Source organism: Coloeus monedula (assembly GCF_965178545.1).
Source record: "Coloeus monedula genome assembly, chromosome: 4".
NCBI lineage: Eukaryota > Metazoa > Chordata > Aves > Passeriformes > Corvidae > Coloeus > Coloeus monedula.
Genome location: NC_138784.1, coordinates 14,093,170 through 14,119,682, shown reverse-complemented (window position 1 = coordinate 14,119,682; position 26,513 = coordinate 14,093,170). Strand labels below are relative to the sequence as shown.

The window sequence follows — 26,513 nt, the reverse complement described above, 5'->3', positions numbered from 1 at the left end:
CAAAGGCTGTTTGGGCTTCTAGAAGAGTTTTCAAAATCCCTTTCATTCCTTCAGGCTTCTGCATTCCTGTGCTGCTCTAAACATTGCCTCCTGCTCACTTCCTCAAAAATCTGGTTTCTTTAAGGGACAGGCTAAGGATGACAGCCAGCAGTACAAGGTTCCTAAATGCTGTGGGGTTTGTTTCTCTCTTTTTAAATAAGAAAAATAGGACGATCCATAAAATATTTAGTCTCATTAACCCCACAGTTCATTGCACTAAAATACCCTATTACTATTATAATATTATTTCCCACCCACCAGAACTTTTAGATCTTTGTATAGGAGAGGTAGGTAAGAAAGGGACATACAAACCCCCAACACAATTTGGTAAATTATAGTTTTAATGTTGACACAAGGAACTTGTGCAATGTTTCCCAGCAAGCAAGCAATCAATCAGGCTACCTGAAAAACAAGTCCTTCTTGGAGGTCTCCAATATTCAATAAACAAGACACTTTGTCAACACACACCATGATTTACAGAAAGAACAAAGCAAGACAAGGACAATGCAGACAAAGGGATTATCAATACAGTATATGGTATATGCATATTCTTCTGATACAATTTTTTCCCCCTGGTGATCAGTATAGGAAAACAGTTGCCTCAGCAGCTCATAGAACTGAAATTTAAATCCTGCTGTTAAGCATATCTGAGAAGGAAATTGATAGAATCATGTCTCCTGTGGTTAGACAATGCGTGTCACATGGCAGTTGTCTGTTTCATCCAGAAACAGGGTGCTGAAGACATCATTGAAAAAGGTGGGGTGGTATTGGCAGGCTCTGTCGCAGTCAGGATTAAAGTTCACCTCCAAGATCTGAGGCTGCATAATTCTTTTTCCTGTCAAGGCAAACACAAACATTGCTGCTTAATACAAGCTCTACAGAGACCCCAAATCACTACTTGTCTTTAATCCAGAATTTATAGAAAATGACTGGGAAAAGCACAGAGCACACAGCTCACAATGCTTGAAAAACAATATGAGTTAAAAGAGAAAGAATAAATTTCTGAAAAGGTCCACAAACATAAACAATTCAACATTCAAATAAAGGAGCTTCTCACCATCTCTGCTGGTGTCCCACTTAAGCATCAAGTCAATGGCATATATTGCTCTTGATGATGGATAATCGCAGATGCCGAGAGGGGCAGGTTTAGATGAAGCAACTTGGAACAATTCAGCAAATGCCTTAAAAATACTTGCCTAATAACAGGAAAAAGGTCTCTGAATGAGAAGTGAGGTTCCATAAAAGCAACAAACACGTTTCTAATCACTTCAATCATACAGTGTTTTAAAGGGGTTTGTATCAATTGCACTACACAACAGATGAAAATCTGCACAGTATTGGCTTCCAAATGTGCGTTTAAACCTAATGCCAACACAGAGAAAGGACTCAGCACCTGGCAATATCCATGGGCTTTCCTGGGGAGCCAATCAATATTATGGAAATCCTGAAAATAGTGCATTTAACATTTGAATTTACCCCCTTCTCAGGCATTATGCAAAATACTCCACTCGTGTAGAGGAGGGGAAAAAGAAAACCCAGGAGAGTTCTGTGAAGACGAGCAGTACAACTGTGAAGTTCTGGCTTTTTTTTCCTGCCTATTCAGTTGTATTTTAGCTTCGTTTAGTTCTGTAATGAAAAATCTTCTACCCATTTATAGCCCTAAGAAAGGTGGGGGGGACATGGAGATTTTAAGAATGTACTATATAGGTATTTTGAAAAACAGACAGATATCCAATCTGAAAGTGAAATAAACCAGGAAGAACACACAGGTGTAAATTTTAGCAAGGAGTTTATACTGCAGTGAACCATTTCCTCTGCAAATGAAAAGATGGTGTAAAACTTCCTATTTTCTGAACACACAAAGTACTACTTTGGGTAACCTACAGGATGTATTTTGACATCTCTCTTTTCAGCCCTTGTAGTCTCTTCCAGACTATTTTAAACCCTGTCATATTCTGAGTATCATTAATTGGATACAAGGCTCTAGTTAAAACCAATGTGAATTAATTCAAGGAAATCAAGTCATAGTTGGATAATTATGCACTTTTGAATAAATATGCACATATAAAGGCTCAACTATCATTCACTCTGTTTCTTTCAGCTCCTAATTAATATGAAAGAATGAAAGAATTCAGTTTTGTGCATGTTTCTGAACCAGCTCTTCACATTCAGCTTTTTCTTTCAAGCACGAATCACAGGGGAAAAATTAACATCAATGAGAAGGCTCTCATCTGCCTTCCTGCACGTTTTATGAAGCTGTAGTATTTGTAGCTTCCTTTTTACAGACAAAAGATGCCCTGGTATCAGAAAACTATCTGTGTGCTTGTGAAAAGTCCCTGTGCAAGGCGCAGGGACAGGCCTCTGGCAAGGCTGCTAACACAGAGAAGCTGGGGCAGCAACAGGAAACTCTGCACTTGAGAGTGGTCAGGACTGGCTGTATTGCTAAGTCCAACATAGAGAATTATCATAGAGTAATCATGAAATAAAATTCTCAAATTATAAAATACAGTTCTCTCACAACCAAGTATTTGAGGGCAAATTACACAAAGTTCTGAAGTAAAGGTTAACATACGATCTCCTTTGTGAAACTGATACACATGAAATATGTCTTCTGAGAAAAAAAATCCTAACAACACAACACTTTTGGAAAAGCTGGGTAAAAAAAAACCAAACAGATCAGGAACATTTACATGACAAAGACAAATTGCTGACTTACTTGTACCGTTGTCCAAGGATATTCAGGATATTGTTTTTCAAACAGAGGAATAAAGTCTTCACAGTGCACCTAAAACAGTTTAGTAACATCAAAGGCTGTCTTGGTTGGGAATGACAAGAGAATGGGACATCAAATGTATTTGCCATTCATACAAATACAAGTAAAGAACGAGGGAATTAAGAGCTCCTGAATACCTTTCTTGTTCCAGGATTTCTTGTTATAAAGCATCACCCTAAGGCTTTGACAATGACAAGCTGTCGTTGTTTGTAATTCTTTTATTGTCTCTATCAATGTGGGTCCTATTCAGAATGTAGGTTTGTATTACCTTAGATAATCACAGATGACTGGGGGAAGGAGTCTAGAAAAATATTTGCTTAGGACTTCAGGTACTTTGAACACCCTGTTTAAGTGGATGTGAAATAGGTTATTTGCTAATAGCCACCAGAAGATTTTCTACCAACAGAAAGGCAAGGGAGTGTTTTGGGCTGTTTGCCTACCTGTTTTAATGTCACACCAGGAGCATAATTCATGACAGTGAAATGCTTCTCGTAGTCATCCAAGTCATCGAGTGAAAACGCCCTAAGGAACAGAGCAGCTCCTCAGTTTCCAAGGTATCCCACGGTACCCCGTGCACGCGGAGGGGAGGGGAGCACCTGTTGGAGAAGCGCAGCCAGAAGACGTCGTAGCTGTAGAGCTGCAGGGGCCTGGCGCGGCGCAGCAGCACCACGTAGCGCACGTCGAACTTCACCAGCCCCACGTCCTCGCGCTCAAACAGCACCGGCTCCTCGATGTATTTGCACACCACCTGCAGCAGAGCACAGGAAACACAGCCCATGTGAAATGCAAGTGTCACTGCACCTCGAGGACTTCGGGGACGCCTGCCTGCACTTCAGCTTTTCCTCACAAACGTGCACAAATACACCATGTGACTTTCTGTCGCACTCTCACAACAGGGTGTGGAATCAAGGAGGTCAGTATGTTCTCATTTGCAAAAATCACAGATTTCTAACTCTGGTGACCTTGTTGTTTTGGAACAATTGTGAAGCAATTCTCTGTGCATTTCTGCACCCCAGAAAACACCTGCAGTCCACACACCACCCAGAAATGGTGCTGAAGCGAGCTCCAGTGCTCACACACTGAGGTTCAGGTAGATGTTGCAGGCTCTCTGTAAAAAGCTCCTGATTCATCTCTTCTTGCCAAAGGTGGTACTTTGTGCTACTGAGCAGAGCAAAAACAATCAATCAGGGCACAAAAGCAGTAATGTTCCCAAATTGATGACCAATGCTAACTATAGCCAATGTGTTTGTCTGCCAGCCTGGGGATTGACTTTACAGCAGCACCAAGCTGGAGTATCCCTTATTGTCAGAGCAAGTTTTATTTTTTAAATAAGACAACATCACGCTGACTTCACTGCAACAACTGGAGTTGACCAATTTGAAACTGAATCTATTCTGAACTGTATGCTTATGGACAATGTGTGAATTTTGAAGAAAATGAATTTCCTTTGTATTTTCAGACCTCCTTCCACGAAGCAGTTTTTTCAGCTCTGCTCTTTAAATCCTGTTCAAAGCCATCCTCTCTCACCTTTGGGCTGCTTTCCCTGTGCCTGATGATACTGTTCAGGTTGTTGGTGATGTGGGTATCCAGGCTTCTGGCCAGGTTCCATGGTTTGCAGATCCAGTGATTGTCTTCTCCTCTGGTAGAGAAAGAGAGACAGCAACACCTATAAGTATCCACCTCGTTCATCTGGCTGAAGATCCACTTGACTGGATTCATGTCTTCTCCTGAAAAAATACTTTATAAAGCTGTGGGCTACACTGCAAGAATTAAGACTTTTGCTGACAGCTGGGAGCATAAGTCTTAGGCATAAGGCAGAGAAAAGGCAATGATACCTTTCACAGATTTTTTTTTTTTTTTTTCCAGTTAGGGCCTAGCATGATTTCACTGTTTATCTCCTTCTGCATCTGACACCACCAAAAGGGGAAAAACAACCCATCAACAGGACAGCATCACCACGAACATGCACAGGTCACGGTGTGGAATCCTTCTGCCAGGAGCCTGAGAACATTCCGGCAGGGCATTGTGCAACTTCTCAAGTCGGTTCCCTACTGACACCTCCAAATCATTCACATTAAATGACACCATAACTCATCTCTTTGGGAAGAAACCACACAGTGTCTCAACACTTCACATTACAGGAAAATGAAAGCACACCACCATTGTCTTGCTTTCTAGCACTCAGACACCTCCAGGGGCAAAATTCTTTGAGATATCCTTGAGAAAAAACAGCAATATGCCGGTCTTTCCATCTGTCTTTCCAAGTCAGGACAGGATGATGCTTGATGTTTGATGTCCTTTCCTCAACCTATTAAAGCATCATAAAGTGAGCTGAAGATAGCAGTTAACGTTTGTTTAGTTAGTTTGAAAATTCCTATCTCCTCCTTCCCCCATTCCCTACACAGACACTGCATTCACTGTCAAACCTAGATATTAAAAAGGAATTAAGCCACCCCACACTAGGGATACACGGCAGGTGTGCTCTCTCCTGGTCAATGCCAGTCCGTAACAGATTATGTACAGCAAATAATGGCCAATGAAACCCCGGGCAGGTATCACCATAATAAGCAAGTGTCACCAAAGCAGCAACCTTTCAACCAGAATACTCCATGCCAGACAGGTTATTCAGCAGTAGCTAATGCTCTCTTTCTCCGTTACAAAAACAAAAATCGTACTTTCCATCCACTTCAAGGCAGCTGCAGCAGCAGAAAGTGTGGATTTAAAACCCTAAAGCTCCTTGACTGCTTCAGTCTAACACTAAAACTAAATCTTACTTTTGTAACCTTACAGAACCCAAGTACTTTAAACATTTTCCACTCTGGCTTAAGTGCAAGAACAACAGCTACTGTGCCCTGGAAAAAAAAAAAAATCCCACACTTGTTGCAAACACATTTTGAGACTTTGTATATTCATTAAACACAAGAGGCAAGATCCTGACTAGGCAACGAGCAAAGGACTTCAACTCTGTATTCAAATCACAGCAAAGTTTCTGGGTTTCAAACCGCATTGCTTAAATAGTCTTACCTAAAAAAAAATACCTAAAAAGCTCCCACTTTTCAGGTAAAATTCACTTGAATATAAATGCAGCAAGAGCTAACTCATGGTGATGCAACAGCTGCCAAGACCAAAACGTGGGCTCCTGGTCTTGGAGGAAAGTGGGATCAAGACAGGACAACACCTAAGGAAGAGGAAACACAAGTCACCTTCTGTCACGTTGCTGGAAGTAGCTGATGAACTGAGGCAATTCTGTCTGGAGGTTAAAAGTCCGAGGCAACCATCTGGGCCCATCTGGTCCTCCAGCTCGTCTAGCAATGGATGCCAGGCAGTCTTTGACAGTCAGGAGGTTCTCACATGGGAACTGATTCACCATTACCTCAGGCCTCTCCTCACTCAGCTTCCTACAAAGCAAACAAGTGCTTGGTGAAGGGGGAAGGTTGTGGAGACCTTTGGGAACACAGTTTTTATAGCAAAAAAATGTTAAAAAGTATTATTAGGGGAACAATGAATCCTATAATTAATTAACCTATAATCTTTGAAGTGTGAGAAGTTGTAGAGGATGTCTGCTTCTCCCTCGTTGTCTGTGAATACAAAACGGGGATGTGTCAGGTTGTTGAGGACTTGCTGAATGTCTGTGAAAACCCTAGAAGAAAGAAGCACATTAAGAGAACTGTCAGTTTAGTTTCTGAAACTGATCAACTCATGCTTGAATAGAAAAAAAAGTTTTAAGTTTGACTCTCTACAAAAATTATGCTTTTCCTATATACACTCTGTGACAATCTCTTCTTGATACACAGAAACAACTTCAATTGAAGTGGGATAGATTAAAAAATTGTATTTTGAGACAGAAATCTTACAGGTAGTTTAGCTTCACAAATATAACAGTTCATGATGACTAAATCCCTGACACAGAAGCACTAACATGAATCCACTGAATAGTCCAGAAATGAGAGCGACCTTGTGAATACCTTCACTCCTGAAAGAGCTCTAAAAATCAACCTGCTGTCACCCACGTGAAAGAAAGTCACAGGAAATCTTGTCAGTTTCATTCACTAGCTTCAGAAGATTATTTTTGTTTGTTCAGAACTTCAAATAACCCAAACATATAAAGTAGCTATATTACGTATATGCTGGAAATACACATGGCTTTGAGGTTTGATACAAATTCCCTCTCACTCCCATTTAAAATCACACAAAACCCCAACCCAAACCTGACAGACATTTCAGAATGTAACCAAGAATAAAGCAAGTTGTTGCATATCTTAAGAAATTTCCCTCTCAAATAAAACCAGTAACTTGGATGCTAAAATAAGCAGATATAAATAATGGTTATTTTGATGACTTTACAGCTTAAAGTGAGGCCACTTAATTCAGAATTCAGCATGTTGATTCAAAAAGTGAGACTGTTTTTTTATATCAGTCTCATGGTAAGGGAACATTTAAACAGAATAAGCAACCACTAATTTTTTCCATGAGAAACTACTGTATTCTTCCTCCTCTCCAGATCTATTCTTACCAGGTGTGGAACTTTCCTCTCCTCCTCCACTATTAACCAACTGGAAGATATATACTCCCCTGAGAGACACTTATCTAAAAAGATGAGCTGCAGAAATAGCCCAGTCACAGGGGGAAATAAATTCTTTAAAAAGCAAAGTATGTAAGGTGCTTTGCATAGCTCCATGTGTGAGATATTACAATAGTTATACTATTTATGCTGAAGCCTGTAACTGAGGGAGAGGACTTCACTGTGGATGAAGGGAATTAGCCTGTTGAAAGAAGCCACCAATCCTTCCTCATTGTTGCAACAGAACAAAGTTAGTATTTCCACAGAGTCCCACTAGCATTTCTTCCTGCAATTTGTGGCTTCTTGACTTCTCCTTGTAAGTCTGCACACTAGGAGAAAGTGTAATACCAAATCTGATGTACTGGATCTATTGCAGGTTCTGCCAAACCCACAAGCTCCCCTAATATACACTGGTTTGGAGCAATTGTCTGTCCTTGCTGAAGCAAAAGGAAATCAAAGGGGTGACCTGAAGATAAAAGGCCAATTATATAATGCTGTAATGAAGTCCTGAAGCATCCAAAATCTCCGCACAAATATGCACAGAAGAACACACGCAGCACAAGAACTACTAAAATTTAAGATGCTCAGAAAAGCTCTAACTGGTTCCTTACAAAAACACCCTGCAAGTCACCATTCTACAAAGACCCAGTGCCAGAGCACTCAGGATTATGTATTTGAAGACTTGTTCAAAGTGCAGCACAAAAGAAATAGGGGAGCTCAATCCATCTTTGTTAAGTGCAGGAACATCACTGTAATAAGATGAGGGAGGTTAAGATTAGAAGGAAAATAAGTCCATTTCATTTGTTCTAAAGTTTTAAGTTTCTCCACCCATTCTGTACACTATTCTCTTACCATAAAGTCTTGGGACAGTCAAAAGCTCTGGAAAGCAGATTATTTCAGTTTGAGAATGCAAATCTCCTAGAAACACTATGCAACATTAATGTATTTCACTGCCAACATCTATCACTGAGTTTAGTGGTCAGAGTCCCTCAGGTACTTCAGCCTATCCAGTATTAAGGCACACATTTGAAACAATCAGATCTCTGCACTGAAGAACACAGACTAAAAGGGCAGGCACCTGACAGCCACTGAGGAATTCCTTTGCTGTTATCTAAGGAGCACATAGGATCTTCTATGGCATTTTCCTTGGGTTTAGTTAAGTATGTTGGTACACATTTCTGTGTCTACTCTGGTAACACACACAAAAAGATACAGACAGGTCAGAAATGCACCAAGTCCCATTCTGGCTTTGGCAGATGGCAGAGCACCTACACTGCAATCCTGTAGTACCAGCCAAGCTATTTTGGACCTTTCATTCAGTATCAGGGACACACTGAACTAATGAAGCCAGCTAACCATACTTTCCAAATGATGGGGTTTTTCCCCTTGTCTCACAGAAGTCCTGGTAGGGATGCTATAAAGTCTGGGATTACAGATGATATTTGGTAAAATTATGCAAGTAAGGTAAATATGTTTAGATGTTACTTCATTTGCTCAAAGTATTTAAAGCTAAGAAGCAGTTATGAGAATCAACTCCCACAGCACAGAGCTGGCAAGACCAACCAAAACAAAGAGTTGTCTCCTAACAACAGCTCTTTGGACATTTTAAAAAAATAACTGATGTAGCTGAAGAGAAACATGAAAGAGAGATCAAAAGAAACAGAGGTGATCAAGCCCAACACAAACTGGAAAGACTTTGCCTAATAAATCTGTCTTTGAAGCATTTAGTTCTTTGATTCACCTTTTTTTTCCATTCAGCAATCAGCACAGCTGGATAGAACAATCTCCCTGGGGCAGCAGTTACTGTGCTACAAGACCTAATTGAACCTATAATTTTGCAGTATCAAACTACTTGTACTCAGTCCCCTGCTTTTCAGAATTCAGGTTAAACATTTATTTCATCTTCCATTCTCAGTCTTAGCTCTGCTTTGATACAAGCTGACTAAGAATTTGTTCCAGGTTCTAAACTTTGCAACCTCATGCCTTGAATTTCTTCTGAATCCCCTAAAACAGCAGCAATTCACAAAGCAGAGCACACACATTATTAACAGGCTTCACACATCTACTCAGCTCCATATGTTCCCATCTGTCCGCCCATGGTGACAGCCCTGAAACCTTCAAAGCTTTAAAAGAGGCCAAGAGCACTGGAAGGCTGCAGCTCCCAGTCAGTCATCTGGACTCTGAGATGCTGCTCTACTCATGGAGGAACTTTAGTAGACAAAATTCAGAGCATGAGAAGGATCCTACAGCCTTCTGCCCAGATATGAAAAGGATAATGGAAAAGAGAGGAAAACTCTTAGGAGTACATCGACTGGGCATGGATTAAATTCCTTAGAAGAAGAGCAGGAAGAATTTGATGTGTTTCCCCCTCCCTCCTTCCTTGCCTAATGTGAATGCCATTCACTTGAAATACAAGATACAAAGTAAAGAGGTAAGCAGTGAAAAATGTATCAACATTTCCCAACATCCTCAATATTTCTTTCTGCCTCTATGAGAATGCATCTGCCTTTGACTCCTGTATCTGAGTACACCAGATGAAAAAAAGCAGTTTTTGCTTTTCCTCACAGTCATGTAACCAGAGATTTCAGCTACAAAAGGAATCTTGGCTATCACTGGGCAAGTTAACAAATGCCTCTACACAAAAATGACTTTGATTTCCAGTAGTCCTTCTCACGTAAAGTTGATCTAGGGAATAACAAATCAACACAAGAAGCTGGTGTGTGAGTACATCTACCAAATACGTTTTAGTGCAACTTTACCCCTTAAGCAAAATGTTTCAGGCAAGAACTGTGATCCCAGTGTCAAACACCCCAGAGTGCAACTCACAGCACATGCTAAGCGATGGTTTGTTTTTCTGGAATAAAATCAGTAACAAGGCAGCCTGGCCATGCAGCACTACTGCTTTTGCTCACAAAAATCCCTTATCTTTGCAATGTTCTTCCAGCTTTCTTCTGAAATGGTTTCACAGCATACGGTCCACTTTTGTAGCAAACACATATCCAATTTAAAACATCCCAGGTTTTTATAAGATTCCTGTTTGGTAATGCCATCTGAAGAAGGGGAATAGTCTGTTATATTCACACAGCACTGAGCAGCACAGGTACCCCTGTGGACATACATGCTATAATGCAGAAGACAAGTCTTTAGTCTATCTTATAAACCTTAGCAATACTTAGTGAAAACAACACGGTGTAACTTAGCGTTAAAATATTACGCAACTTTTCTTTCACCCAGAAGGTGCCACTTATTTAAAAAAAAAAACCAATAAACCAAACTAAATTTATTCTTTAGAAATTCTGTAAGTGACAATTCATTCACTCTGAAGAATAAATCCAACAGGAGCAACTAGTAAGTCAGAATCTTAAGCAAATGGCTTCATATAAACACACCTTTACCTTCCCTCTTGTTCAAAGCTGGAAAAGGCTGTTCAGCCTGACCACACTGCAATACTGCACATAATCCTGGTAAGAAAACATTTGGTTTGTCAATACGTACTTGAAAACTTTTTCTTTGGCATAAACTGGAGGATTTATGACTAGAGGAAGTTTTTCCTTGTTTTCGGCTAAAATTGCCTGGAAAACAGAAAACCACAAGAAGTTAATTCCAGGCAGAATGAAAGAATCCATTGCATGTCTTATTGGTCTGTTCTCTTTGGAACAAGTGAATTTCAGTGAGTACATTTTGACAATTCTATTATGTTGTGTGATATGCTGTTCAGAAAAAAAAAATATCAGTACAAGAGCAAAGGCTGAAGGAAATCCTATCAGTAAAAAGGAATGAGAAATAAGGCTTCAAGACCAGTGCAGATCAACACTGTTGAAGGACCCTGAGAAATTCTTGTCTCCTAAACATAAAAAAAAAATCTCAAATCACAGCCAGCCATATACAATAGAAGACAAAGTTGCTGTATTTCCAACAAAATGGAAGACTGACCATTTAGTTGTGATGCTTCGTTACAGATGACTAAAAAAATTATAGGAGGTTGGAAGCCAATTCTGCTCCTGTGAAAATGGGCAAAATGTTTTTTGCAGTCTTCAGCAGTAACCATGACTGCAAAGTCTCTCTCCATCCTGTACAGCCCCCCTGTGACTGGTAGAAGGAAATACACTTTTGGATCATTGCTGATGCCCTGCCAAAGGAAGCAGCTCACAGATATTCTGGGATAGAAGAAGAGCATCTTGAGAAACAAAAGCAGCTGCTGCTGTGCAACAGCTCTTTGAATTCCAGCTGCTCCAGACTGCCATAAGTTGCAGTGGTGAATTGTCTGTCCAGTCACAGAGGCACCTCTTTAAGGCTGGTAGAGGTAATAAAATCCTACATGAGTGGAAAGAGAAGCAAAACCACAATGGTAATCGAAGATCTTAGACATCACCTTCTAAAACAGATTGGGCAGGACAAATACAAAATAACTCCTGTAGTCACCTAAGAATAGGAGAGCCTGTACTTTTAAGGTGAGAAATTACAATTCTCAGAACAGTATCAAAGGATGCATTATTGTTTTTTGCAGATCAAACCCAGGGAGCTCCATCCCAGACATTTCATCAGAAGCTGCTTCCCCTGACACTTGTTTCTGCAATCATTGCCCCATCATCAGCTACAGTACCATTTAAGTTACAGCCTTTGTGGTCTGTGTTGGAAACCAGAATTAGGTAAAAGAACAAAAAACAGGTATCAGAAAGTTAAGCCACCATGTTGCTGTAACAACTCTCTTGTTATTTTACATATAATGAGAACTGCCAGCAACACGGTATCTCTTTCTAGCTGTGTCACCTGTGGTGTTTAGGGATGTGCCATGCCCCGAGCTATTCTTCACTGGTCTGTCACCAGTTGAGACTTTCATCTACTGATAGATATTCTAGAGTAAAAGAAAGTTCTGTTGGCTGGTTCTAGCATCAGTAGGGCTCTCATCTCTTCTCAACAGCTCAGTGGCAGAGACAGTTTAAAAAAAAGGTTACTTTGAAAAGATGTTTTTAAGGTAGAGTGGTAAAGGAGGATACTGGACCCATTTGCCACACACAGTTCATTAACTTGACCTGATAATACCAAAACAGAATTAAAACATGGGCAAAAAAGTTGCCTTATCTGAGACCAAGGCACTTTTGCCAAGAGAATACATGTAAGAGAAACTGTGGGTGCATTGCTATTCCTCATTTGTTAATGCAAAGTACAGCTCTTCCAAAAATGCAAAATCCCAACCAAGCAATCTGACTTAGGTTACAGGACAGCCTAGCTATTATGAGTGTATACCTTTATTTAGCAGAAGCAGGTTAACTTCATTTCTGACTAGATATTGTTAATAACAAGCTGGATAGAGCATTTTCTGCTTCTCATCCATCATAAAGAAACAGACTGGGATATAGATTCATCTTTAGAAGCTGTACTGTGAATACTATTAGTAGCCAGTACATCTTCCTCATAGGTATCAGTTTCCTCATTCTTCTAAGAAGTGAATCTTGTGCAGACATTGTTCATGAAAAGGAGATTCCAAATATTAATTTCACATCCTTAAAATATTCCAAACCTTTATTAGAAAGGAAACAAACTGAACGAGTACTTTTTAAGTGCCATCAAATTAAAAATGTCTCTGCTCCAATATTTAAAGGTTCTAAACCACAACACAGCCTAGTATCCAGTCTGAAAAATGTAACTTTTCCTAAAATAGTAAACCAAATCTTTCTGTAACTCAAGACTGAACAGCAATGCTACAATAACAAATCCAATCAATAAGCCTATTAGACCATGTATCAAGTATCCAACTGGATGATGGATGCCTCATATGAAGTACCCTGTAGTGTGCTTATAAAAAATGCTGTGCAATACAGCAATAAAATATTAGAACTCATTTATGTTGCTCCAGTATTTAAACACTTAGATATCACATATAAGTGTAGCACATTTCTTGTCTCACTGTGCTTTGATTTGTTTTTTTTAATTTAATGGCTGTCCTCTGAATCAATCTTTAAGTTTAAAAAGAAGCAAAATCAGAATTCTTGCAATGCTTTTTTAGACATGGAGCCCCTCCTTTAACTAAAAACCCAAACTATGCTAAACCATGACATGTCTCTTCTTAATGGAGATAAGATATGGAATTAACTTGTTAAAATCATACCTGGTAATGCTCATCTGGTGGCTCTGGAGTAAAACAGCTGACATCCACCACTTCAGTAGGCACCCACGGTAACAAAACACACTTCCTGATCAGGCGATCCGTTTCCCCGTGAGCATAATCACGAGTGACTTCATCTGCAGCAAAACCAGGAGAACCTTTAGGAACTGCCTTTCATCTCCCACTGCAAATCTTCAAATGACAGCTGTACAGTCAATACCAGCACAACTTTTGTTATTTAAATGAAAAACTAAGAGATAATTAAAGAACTGTGATAAAAAGAGTATTATTTAGGATGCTTATCGTCTCCACATGACATAGGCATAGGGTGGCCCCTGATTAAGATTACAGGAATAAATCATTGGCCTGGTGTTTCCCAACTTTCAGAGCCTGATGATTTGACTCAAAGCTATAAACACCGACTTTAAGGGATTTTTTTTAAACCCTTCAGATGACTGAATTGGCAGTTTCACTAAGGCAGTGATGCAAGATTTAGGTTCTCTATCAATAAAACAACAGCAACATTTTTGGACTGATAAAAGGTCTCTATGTCAAAATATGAAAATACCAGACAGAGAGAACATTATATTTGACAGTGTTACAAGAACACAGCCATTTGGTCTTGAAACATTTGTTCTACTGTGAAATGCTCAGTGATTTCTAAGAATTGGCCTGTTTTCTATTGCAAGCATTTAAGAAAACCCCAGCTCCTCAGACACACACTTACCACCAGTTTCAAGGTCTCTCAAAGGCCAGAGAACCGTGTAAGCAATTTGTTGAGGCATATAGAACAGAGGTGCTGTTGCAAAACTCGGTTGGTCTGAATGCTGAATGCGTGATCCAAATTCGTCCATGATGTACCAGACAGGAACCTTTTCCTCTGCAGTCTGCAGGATTAAACAGAGGGAGACATCTCGCACACGCTGACTGCAGGAAAAGCTCTGTGAGACAGAGGCAGTGGCAGCGCCCCTACCCCACTTCTCAGATTCCTGCTCTAGCCAGGACTGTGGGCAGGTGCTCCACACAGAGTAATGCTCTCAGCCCTGAGGCTAAGCCAGCACTCAGGCACTGCTGGGAAGGAATACCTGCTCCCACCTTGACTGCACACTCCCATCCTCTTTCTCATGCTACTGCTGTTGCCACCAGACCCACTTTCCCTGAACCAAAGTAGCCACTTAAGAGAGCTAAACCACCAGAAGGCTGCTTGGTAGGATTAGTTTTCCTTCAGTTTTTATCAGAATCAATTAGCTAAAAAGTGTTTGAAGTTTAAGAGTGAAGGAGAGCAAAACTGCTGCCTGCAGCTGGCTGCGAGTGCAGAGGCTGCATTATCAAAGTGCCCCTTCCTGCAACACTTGCCATGAAGAAGTCCTGAATGAGATAATAAACTTTGAATTGCTTGGTAGCACTACTGTGGTCTTTCCACAGAGGTAGGAATAGAGCAGAGAGACTAGACTTAAGATATTCAAGCAGCACAATCTCAGAAAAGGGAACAGAAGACAAGTTTAACTACAGCTTGAATTAACTGTCTTCTGGAAAATCACATTTCAAGTGGTACCACAGATAATTCCATTTGACTCACAAGCTATTCATGACAAATTGAGAAACAAAGAGATAGGATAGAAAATACTCAGAGATACTGTTCAGATCTCCCTTTTATTTAAGGAAAAAGTATGAACCTGCTTCTCAGGGATTTTTCTGACCTGATTCTACTGAGTTAAGTCTGAGCTTAATTGATAAAGATGACCAGTCCAGAGAACAACCTCAAGATCCTGAGCTAATAGGTGCAATCTGATCATGCTCTCACTGCTCAGGGTTAGCCCTCCCCATTCTGCATAGGGCTGAGGCCAAAGAATTCACCTTTCTCCTCTTTAATTCAAAAACCTCAAAAAAAGCATTGGAGCTCCACTGCAAACCCTACAATAGGATTTTCAGCTGAACCCTGAGGGTTGTATTCTCTCAGAAATGTCCTGTGCGCACTTGAAGGTGTTTGAAGGCTCAAGACACACTGGGTACAGTGCTGAAGGACTACAGAGGGCAGGGTGACCAAACCTGGTGTGCTCTTACCCATACACCCATAAAGTAGCAGCCCTTGCAGTAAGTTATGCCTAGGAACACTCAGGCTCCATCCTGAAGCCAGCTGGTTCTCACCTGAGGGTAAGGGAACATGTACACAGTCCAAAGAAATTAGTACAGGGAATTACTTGGCAGTGTAGATACACCCCTGGTCTGTAAAGCACTCTGCACACGTGAGGAAAACTGCAAGCACTGCTGAAACACTTTCATGCAAAACATCTGATTCTATGAAAGGTTCTTTCCTTCACTATGAAAAAATTTGAGTAGGAAAAAGCCCAACATAACATACAAACAGACCTCCCACTTATAGCCCCTTTCTTTTGCAGCAGACTCTTCTCTCTCTAAAAAATAACCTCTAAAATTTCTCATCAGAAAGGTGGTAGCAAGCTGCTGTGTGTTTTATCTCTACACTGCATTTGCTCTCCTTCCCAAATAGGAGTTTACTCTGAAATGCCTGTAAGGATCTTTGTTAAGATCCATGTCCTGGAACGTCTTCACCCCAAAATTTCTAGCATCCTGTAGAGACTTACCCCTTGAGAGAGCTGGTAGGTCTGGTTGTATTTCCACATTTCCTGCAGCACCTGCTCGATGCTGCCCTCGTCTGGGACCTCTCCGTGGAAGGCGATGCCCATGAGGTTGGCCATCCTGTGCAGCAGGCCGGGCACACGGCGCAGCTGCTGCCGGGCGTGCTCCACGCGGTACGTCCAGGCGTGGTCGATGAGGAACACGCTGCAGGAGAGTTTGGGCGCTGTTACACCCCGGGATTCTCATGCACACACAGCCACATGCTCGGAATAAAGGCTGCATTTCCCTGTAGATGGTGTGATAGCTAATCTGCTCTTAGTCACAAAGTCACTCCCAGAGCACACACCGTGACATTGCAGGGTAGGAGCAACTTTCCAGCAGCAATTTACACTTTGGTTTTGTTCTAGAAAGCTTATGGTGCATTAGTGAGCATTTCCATGGAAATGAGGAGCAAATGAAGAACACTCAGTTCGTGAGCTTATTCCCTTAAAAAGCCACAAACACAAATGTCTTCCCTTTTAATCACTATTAACTCTAGGCATCAACCTGGTATTTTCACTGAAGCAGGGAAACAACACATTATTTTGAAAAATTATTTGAGGACCTTGTTAGCCACGAGGTCTGTCACATCTACTGTCATCTGTAAAGCCAGGTGGACAAGTCAGATCATCAGAAGCCTGTATATGCTATTAAAAGAAAATGAGCAAAAACTTTTGATTGTTTCAATTTGGTTTGGGTTTTTTTTTTTGGGTGGGGTGTGTCACCAAGTTATTTTTAGAAAAAAATGCATTGTTTAAAAAAATTACAATCTAACCCAAAATAAAACTATACATATGTGGCACCGCTTCCCTTGACAAGTTTAACCCTTGTTTAGGCTGCATGACTTTTAGAAAAACCCACAGTTTTTCAAACAGAAGGGTTCTCCATATTTTGGTTATATCATCTGACTGAAACAATACAGAGAAAAATCTGAATTCTACTTGCTAGCAAAAACCCCAAACCACACAAAAATCCTTCCACAACACCCATATTTCAGAAAGCTAAAAACATGTCAGCTGTCACGTAGGGCAAGTATGGCTGAACAATTATTGTATCCCAGATTCCACACACACACGAAACCTCATTTAGTTTTAAAATTAAAGGCTCCAGAGAATGGTAAGGTCAAGCTCTTTGAAAACGTTAGCAAACAGGTGCGTTGGTGTTCTGCTCCTACATTCACACACCTAAACGCTGCAAGGAAGCCCAGGATTATCACAGGAGCTGGTTTTGAACTTGGTAATTTAAGTCCTCACATTTAGAAAGGTGATGACTTAGGGTAAAGCAGGGATGTAAAGGCAGATACTTGTGACTCTTTGCTGGTTTTACACACCGAGCCTCATCTAAATTTTTAGATTTTGCATGTTTACCTAAGATCTAGAAAGTATGAAAGGTCTCACAGTTTTATAGAACTGAGCAGAATTGCATTTAGATCTCCAGCAGAGATGACTTCATCTCAATGCTTTTTATTAAATACTCTGTTCTATGTTTGAAACCAGTAAGAATGCAAAAAGCACTGCTATAATATAAAGTTGTTTCTTACACAACTTTATTCTAGTTTTATAGATGCATCTTAGCCTTATACTAATGACAGATAACCTGATTTGAAGCAACAGAACAGTAATTTGATACATTCAATTATACATGCAGGCACATGACCACCCTCTTGAACTACACTTTAGCCGACTGAAGGGAATGTACTAGCCCACAGAATATTACTGTGAGTACCTTCTTGGCATGAGATTTGTGGATATCACAAGTATTCCTTCAGTGTTTTTTTCCACAGGCACAGAGTCTTGCAGATACAAAGGTTTGTTTTATTTCTGCAGAAATAATTTCAAGGTTGCCTTTTCCCTATTTTCTCCCTGAGTTTACTAAAAGCAATTTCTAAGTATCTTCCAGCACGATTTAAAAAGGAACGACATTAAGATACTTGCTCTTCCAGTACCCTCTGCAAGGTGTGCTTCACAGCACACATCTCTCCTCAAACATGCAGCTACGTCTTAGAGTTGGAAAAGAGGATTTCTGAATAGGATCAAACAAGTCTCAAAGCAAACTGTCACTATCATTTTAGGGTTTCACACTACTCAAAGACTGAACACTGTTTTCAAAATCACAACTCACCTATCGGGATTAGAAGCTTGAAGCCCATTCTCATTTGTTACGATAACTTTGAAACAAGGTCCATTTCCAGGATTTGGTTTCTTTTTAAATTGTTCTTCCATTTCTTCATCAACTTCTTCCTCCTCATCCACCTCTTCTACTTGCATTATTCCAAAGTAGTCACCAGCATCAAATACCTGAGATGGAAAATGCACCAAATATCATGCAATTGGTTAAGACAGAGCCCTGATATGCATGATGCAACACCTGTAGATATTTTTTTCCCTGCAATCTGATAAAAATTGGCATTTTTAACTTAAGAGATGAATGAACAACACTGTTTATTCTTTCACATTTTAACAGAGCTGTTTGTTTGGGAAATTTCTTTAGTTAATATTGGCAGGAAGCTTTGTTGGTTTCTCTGGCACCAACAGGTCTACTAATGATTGTTTATTAGTTTAATGCCTCATTAAGAATTTTAGAGGGTGAAAACAGAATACCTTTGCTCAATCTTTGCTAAAATCAGTAATTTAAGACCTGCAAAACCAGGTGTTACCCAGGCTCCAGAATCAACTAAAGTACATTAAGGTCCCTGAAGAAAAAGAGCTTTTTCCAGTTGAGTTCTGAATCAGTTAAGAAATCTCAGCCTGTTTCCCTCTCTCTTCTTTCCCTATAAAAGAAACCATCAGTGCTCACTCACTTCCAGATAAATTGGGAGATTCCTTATAGTGTTACATATAAAGTTAAGTTTTATACACTTATCTCTACTAAGGCGCTGAAAGGGGTTTGTTTACATTCTTGCCTACTCTGGATGCAACAACTTCATCTAGAACATACAGAAATTAGGGCAGGCACCACACAAGACTCCCTTGCTAAACAGTGGGCTTGCATATCTTGCAGAACCAAGACCCTGCTGACAACTTTCATCACTCCAAAATGAACATATGCTTTTGGGAAGACAAAAATATGTAAAGCCTCAAAAGACTGTTGAAATTCTTTCAGAGAGAATTATTTTTTTGCTAGAGTCACTTACACACCACCTAACAAACCAGGCACGGGCCAACAAATCCTTTGCTTCAATCTAATATGACTAAAAAGTAGCAGGGAGGGAGAAAGGTCTAAAGTGTGAGCTCTGGAGTTACTGGTTCAACACTCCAAACCCAGTTACACACAGCCTGCAACGCCAGATTACTAAAAATCATTACTTCTATATATTGACAACTTATTAGTTGTAAAATCCCAGCAGCAGCAACAAGCTTTTATTCGTTCAGGTGAGTGTTTCTTCAGGAGAACTATTTTTGCTAAGCCTCAACAGGAGGGTAAGGAAATCAACTCCTCATTTATGAAGAAAGGTCACCTAGAAAAAGCAGACAACTGCTCAAAGAGGGAAGAAGTCAGCAGAGAAACAACCGCTACTTCTCATCTTAAACCACAGTTCATAGAGCAGATCCGAGTGGAGCAGTATCTGAAATTCCCTTCTGAGGAACAGGGGATGGTATTTTCCTCTGGGATGGTGAAAGGCAAGGTGAGATGAAAAAAAAGTCATAGAATGTCTTGGGTTAGAAGGGACCTTAAAAGATCATCCTGGTTCCATCCCTGCCATGGGCAGGGATGCCTTCCCGATGCTAACAATAGCTAACAGCTATTAGCTGTTAGTAGCAAATAGCTTCTTAGCTAACAGCTTGTCAGCTAAATGCTAAGAAGATGCTAACAGTATGTTGGCTAATACACACATAAGCATTTTTTTAGGGTAAAGAAAATTACTTTGCAAACAAACTGACCAGAGATTAAAAAAACATCCATTTAAAAAAACACCCAGAAACTTAGTTTTTTTCACTTCAGCAGGTATCAAAATAGCAGTTCGAATTTATTTCTAGTTTTACAGTTGCTAGTAAGCAGCATCACAGCCTCTTGCTGTTCTAATAGTAGCCTCCAATGCTTCAAGTTTCTGCACAGTTGCCTTGAAAATTTGTAGTCACTGAAATTCATGTAGCTGCAGGCAGGTTCCAGCAAAAAGAAGAGCTCTTCCCTGTGCTCACCAATAATTTTTGTCAGGTTGACTCCCAGCTGGGTGAGCTCCCTGGTCTGGTTCAGGGCACAAGTGCTAATCCCAGCCCACGGCAGCCAGCAAAAGCAGCGTGCCAGGAAACACGTTCCACTCTTCCCTGAAGAGACACTTCACTGCTCCTGCTGCTGGATCAAGGGCCATCCTCAACAACCTCATTAGCCAGCAGAAGAAACGGCAGCCAAGTGACTGGCAGTCATTAGAAAATGAAAAGTGTAACTGTGACTCAGGGGAGCCACTTGACATGTGCTGCAGCGTGGCACTGCGTGTGTTTTCCTACACTATCTTTTGTCTTAAGGAGTTTATCAGAGACGGATACGAGGTGAGCCAGCGGCTGACTCAGATTCAGCCTTCACTCACGACAGGCTCCACCTCTTTACCAAACACCCACAATGAATATCAAGTTCTTCCACAACAGTAAGGGGAAGCTGCTGGGTTTATATTTTATTAAACATCATCCCAAGACTTCAAAAAATGAAGGGATTCCAAATGCCCCAAGTCAAAGTTTTGATCTCTCCCTCCAACAAATCATCAGATGCATGAGACTGTAGCAGCTGCATTTAGCAAAACAACTCTACTTTTAATACCTTTACAGAATTATGCTTAATGAAAAATTTCTCCTAGAGAAATTTATAACCTTGTAAAAGTGAATTATATGCATCCCTCACCCAAAGCAAATCACACTTCTCGCACAGCAGCTCAAGACCACCTTAATCGGTGGCTTTTTGTGAGCAGTTCAGTAGTGCACTGATGGGTTTGGCTGAAGCACCTCGCTGTCAGTGTGGATACACAGATAGTTCTGTGTCTCCTCCTCTCTTCCTCCCTCCCTTTGAGCCAGGCTGTCACACTGAACCTATTAACACAGAAGCTCCATTAAGGGAATCTTAAGTAAGCTCCTTAAGGAAAAACCAGCTGGATAAGATCACACCCCAATTTGAAACGTAATCTTTGGCTTGAAGCAGAACAGGGAGACCTCACATTAAGTATTCCACCAGGGCAGCTAATAACCTCTAGAAGATAACAAAATACCAACACATTCCAGTGGCACAACTGCTTGCAAGTAAAACATGTTTGGACAAAATCCCTCCCTCTTCACGTTCAGTGCAGTTCCAACCTTACCAACCCCAAGGAGAACTTGATACCAAAGCAGGCACATGTCATGACAATTACCACAGGCATCTCCAGCAAATTCTTTCAAGGCACACTGCAAACTGCCTTGAAGGCCACAGGTAACCTCTGAGCAACAGGCTGCCCTCCCCTACTCTGGAAAATAAAGTCTAGGAATATTTTCACGCTGCATTGCTTCTAGTAATAAATTAAGAGCCTCCATTTCTAACTGGGATGAAACTCTAAGCAGTCTTTTGCCAGCAACATCTCAGGGCTACAAAAATCTTCCTGCAATACACAGAAGCCTGCAAAATAACTTAATGTATGGCTGGAATAGAAGAAAAAATACTATTAATAAAATTAGATACAGGCACCATATTTTCCAGGCTTATAAACATACTATACATAGTTTAGCCAACAGCATAAGAAACAACCACTACACTAGAAACAGAATTTTTAGCGCTTGTAGTGAATGATTACACATGCATGTATTTTATTTTTCAAGTTTCTGCCAGAAACACAAAAAAAAAATTCCTCCCAACAGATGCTGAATGCTAAATGCAAAATGAATAAATAAAGGCAGGTTTACCAGTCTAGCAGTTATAGCATGTTTTGAATGAGCAATCCAATTACATAATGCTCTCAGAAGGAAACCTGCTCCAGCAGAACCCAAGGTAAATAAAAAAACAAAAACCCAAACCCTCCACTTCTCACAGGCTTTATTGTACTCAGTGGAGGGAGGGTGCATTCACTCTGTGTGTTGAAACACGTGTGAGAGTGTTGGAAAACAGCTGCTCGGGCTGGGTTCTAGAGGTATTGATGCAAGAGATATTTTTATCTGTACTATGGATGCAAATTTTTCAAGTTCTATGCTAGAAAGTTTTAATCTCTGCAGCAGGTTAGGACAAATGAAAAATTCCTTCCATGTCACTCATGAAACAAGGAAACTCATCCTATGCTCCATGTTGCACTGGTTTTTTGCCCCTTCAGTTATTCTTTATTACGTAGATTCCCAAAACGTTTTCAGCCCTTCCCCTCGCCTCCTTTTCTTTCTTTACTGCTGCTCCTCCAGCCATTCTGCATGGTCCCGTTCTAAGTACTAAGCCTGTAGCTCTGTCTCTACCTCCTCAGGAGGTCATCCCAGTCCACAGCACTCCTCACAGTAACTTCTCCTGGACATCCCAATCTTCTCAACATCCTTTTGCCCTCCTTCTCGACAAAACCCAGAAGCTGCAGCAGTAGACACAAGCACTCTCAGCAGCTTACTTTATCTTCCAAAGCTCACTGAAATAATTAAAGTCTCTTTTTCCACACACACTGGAACACTTAGTACAGAAGAGCCTGCTCAGCAACCACTGCAAGTAAAATGAAGCAGCAGGAGCAGCCTGCTGCCTTAGGGAACGTGCTTTCTTCCTTCTGCCTTTCGTCATCCCAGCCTCTGCAAAAACATCAGCACCACGGGTCTCTTCTCACTCTATTGTTTTACCTTCTAAATGTTACACCCTCCCAGCAAAGCTGGTAACAAGCAAGGATTTCAGCCACAGGTCACAAATCTCAAGCCTGCAATAGGTCACAGCACAGATTCAGTTTGCTACCTCCAGCTTCGTACTGGCACGTGGAAACACACACCTCTCAACTTTGCGTTTCCTTAGCAGTTTTATACAGCCTTCTGCTCCGTCCTCTTCTCCTACCTAAGCAGAGCAGCAGGTCACTTGCACGAATACTTACTGAGGGGAGTGTAATTCCACATGAAGTTTGTGACTGGGCATATGCTGGAAATAATGTAGATTTATCTTCTCTGTAATAAACATGTATTCCTGCTATTAACAGTACCAGACAACAGATTGAAAGCACCAGGAACACATGCAGACCCTTCCTGACTATAAACACTCACATCATGACTTGCAATGCTTTTCTCCTGTCCCTACTTTGAAGCTGAGATGGGGAAAAGTAGCATTCAGGTAATTAGAAATTACTTGACCTGTACATGGGCGTAGAACTGCAGCCCCCCTCTCCTTCCCTACCATCCTATACTACCTGTTCAAACTTCTCATCCCATCTCACCCATTTCTCCACTGCTTATCTTGCCCTCCAGCAAACCACCACTAACTAGTTGCCTTCTCCCCCTATCAGATCTCTTTCTCTCCCTAGGACTAGAAGTTCACCTCATTCATATTTTCTTCTCCAGGCCGACTCCTCCAGACTCCCTCAAGCACTCTCAACTCTCCAGACAAATGGTTTCGGGTTGCGTCTCTTTCCTGCCTCAGTTCCTTGTTCCTTTACTCCCACAAATCAAAGACAGCTTTCCTCATCACTAAGGCTGGGCTGCAGATGTGCAAACTGAAAAGAAAATTTTTAAATACAACCCGTGTCTTTACAATCTGTTTAAAATCATTCCTTTTCTTGACTTTGTTTCTCTTCCCTTTCTCATCACAAAGCTCCAGGAAGCAATGGTTGCTACACAGGTGAAAAGGGATACTCCATCCTGGAGTGTGCCTGTGCCTCCACTCTCCCTTTAGTTCAGGGCCAGGGCTCAGCTTCACCTGAAAAAAACTGCCCAAGCCAGGTAACTCATGAACAAATGAGATGAGCTGACTGAGCTAGGCACAGTTAAAAATGACAGACCTGTGTGGAAGTGAACTGGGAAAAAAACCCTAAAAATCAGGCAAAAGCCAACGCAAACCATAATGGAACATATGGCAACATCCCAAGTCTAATACTACTACTGTTGCTGGTTTTTCTTAATTCTCTTTCGAATAAAAAGCAAAGGGTTGAGGACGTTGTCCTGCATTTGGCTGGGACATAGTTAATTTTTTTCTCAGTAGCTGGTAGAGTGCTGTGGTTTTTTAGGTTCATCACGTCTCTCCAGTACTGCATCTCTCGTTACCGGCATCTCCAAACGCTTTCAAACTTTACGCCGACAACAATAAGACGAAATCAGATATGCACAATACACCTGACGCCTTTTACAGCCCCGAGCTGCAGTTTCGGTAACACAACCCACACCGTGCCTTTCCCACTGTTCCCTGCTAGGCAACAGACTCTCTTCTTCACCCAGGCGTGGAGGGGCTGCCCTCAGCACCACTCTCCACGACCACGTCCCACGGCCTCCGCTCTCCCCCGGCTCGGGGCTGCCCTCCGGGGCTGCTCCCTCAGCGCCGCTCTCCCCGTTCCGGGGCCGCCCCCAGCGCCGCTCACCCACCTCTCCGCGCAGTTTGCGGCTCAGGCTTTCCCAGTAGCGCGACGGGACCCGCGATGCGCGGAGCGCGGCCCCGTGCAGGGCCACGAAGGCCGCCAGAGCCTCCTCACCCTCTCCCGCCATGGCCGGGCCGGAACGCGCCGGGCGGGGCGGCCCCGCCGGGGGCGGGCGGGGAGGCGGGAGCGGCGCTCGGGGCGTGCCAAGCACGGGGTGGGTTCGGCCCTGGAACCGGGGGTCGAGGGCGCCGGGAGGGCAGGGCCGGTTCCAGACGCCGCGGAGGAAAAGGGGCCTGAGGAGGCTTCAGTCTGGTGAGGAGATGCGGGTTCTGCTTCTCCTTTGTTCTTCTCGTGCCCTTGAGCTTTAATAAAATGACAGCGTTCGTTGTGCAGTGCTGGCCACAGTATTTTTTTCTTTTTTATTTATTTTCCCGGCGTTTTAGGGACTTTTCTGGAAGGCCCCAGCCATGGCCCCTGACGCGCGGTGTGAGGCATGGCAGGTGCTGACTGCGGGCCACAGCAGTGGGAATTGCTCTCTGAGTTGTGATGCTCAGGGAAGACATACAGTGTCAGTCATTTATTAAATTAAAGCTTTTTTATTTTGAACATTTACAAGGGAATTTTAACATGTAGGCCTGTCTTAAATATCTGTCAGTACAAGAGGGAGGTGTGTTTTTTGCAAGCACGTGTAGCAGAGTGCTGGCTTCCCAGACCCTTCCTTGGATTAGTTTAGAAGAGATTTCTAAGAAAATCTCTTCATTCTAAGATTCTGTGGGGAACAGCCTAAGCCAGTTTAACCCGAGGCTTTTTAAACATTTCTGGTAGCTTTGGTCTTGCCTCAGGTACGGTTATAAAGCTCCAAGAGCAAAGCCAGGTGTCTGACACTGCTCAGAGCACAGGTCAGGGCTTTGCTGTGCCCACATGGCTCCCTCTGTGGATTACCTGTGCCAGAAACTGTGGAAACTCCTTTTCCTGCCAGCCTATCCTCAAATCAAGGATTCAACTTCAATGCTGCTTGGGCTGGCAGCACAGCACTGTGCTGGGAAGGGTGCTCTACAGCCCTGGAAATAGTCAAGTTCAAGAAATAGGATTTTAGGATCTAGTAGCTGGTCAAGAAAGCCTCACATTCACAGACTACAGTCAGTGGAGAATGTGCCATGTTGAAGAAATACCTCTTTGCTCTCTGCCCTTTCTAGTTGCTGGACTGGTGTCCTCTGTAACTACCCAAGAGTAGCAACAATCCCTTTCTCCACGTAATCACAGAATTATTCAGGAAAAAGGCCTATATATGAAAGGGCTGCAGTAGGTTGGCCGGACAGAGAGGAAGTAGAAAGAGAGAAAAAATGGTGCCTACGTGCTGTAACTATACATCACCAGTTAGCATCTGAGGATCTAACTCAAATCTCCAGGTTGGCTATCTGAATAGTAAATGCAGGCAAATTTTCCTGTGAGACTGTGTCTGCCTCACCATGTGCTGTGTTCCCACATTTCCTCAGCATAAAGGCTCCACTAGGATGTCTCTAAGGAGACCTCTCTGATTAAACAGCAGAAGATCAAAAAATAGTTGGATTTCCAGTGTTCCTTGACTGCGTTCCCACCCTGCTACCCTGAGTTTGAGCACATTTTTTGCTAATACTGTGGTTTAGGGAAAGAGGATGGCTGTGGTGTTGATCTTGCCCTAGTATTGTAAAATGTGGAGATTTGACCACATACTAGTCCTCCTGGGGACCTTACTTACTGAGAAGGCCACCCTTCCCTCATTTCTGTCTTTGTCATATTACGTAGTTAACTCAAATATTTTACTTACCTTAAAAAAAAATCCATCTTTTTTCCTTAAACAGACCAGGGAGGAAAAGTGTGGGGTGTTTTCCTGTCTTTGTTCAGTAGAGCGACAGTGATCATGTGTTGTCCATAGGCAAGGGGAATGTGA

The 26,513-nt window shown here is 41.8% G+C and overlaps 1 protein-coding gene across 1 annotated transcript; it reads right to left on the bottom strand.

Moving 5' to 3' along the window:
• Positions 1-705: 705 nt before the first annotated feature.
• TTLL12 (tubulin tyrosine ligase like 12) lies at positions 706-24,723 on the bottom strand. The gene is made up of 14 exons (XM_082279697.1): positions 24,591-24,723; positions 18,238-18,413; positions 16,083-16,281; positions 14,207-14,366; positions 13,483-13,616; positions 10,869-10,945; positions 6,336-6,452; positions 6,016-6,210; positions 4,340-4,451; positions 3,409-3,560; positions 3,253-3,334; positions 2,756-2,824; positions 1,097-1,235; positions 706-874 (listed from the first exon to the last, which is right to left on the bottom strand). The coding sequence occupies exons 1-14, from the start codon at positions 24,708-24,710 to the stop codon at positions 723-725; spliced, it is 1,884 nt and encodes a 627-aa protein (XP_082135823.1). The 5' UTR covers positions 24,711-24,723; the 3' UTR covers positions 706-722.
• Between the last annotated feature and the right edge of the window lie 1,790 nt (positions 24,724-26,513).

Excerpts from the sequence above, each read along its gene's own strand:
- TTLL12 (XM_082279697.1), bottom strand. The coding sequence starts at position 24,710 with ATGGCGGGAGAGGGTGAGGAGGCTCTGGCGGCCTTCGTGGCCCTGCAC. Across the intron at positions 18,414-24,590 it reads GCCGCAAACTGCGCGGAGAG|GTATTTGATGCTGGTGACTA; the intron begins GTGGGTGAGCGG and ends TTTCCATCTCAG. Across the intron at positions 4,452-6,015 it reads TTCCAGCAACGTGACAGAAG|AGGAGAAGACAATCACTGGA; the intron begins GTGACTTGTGTT and ends TTTCTCTACCAG.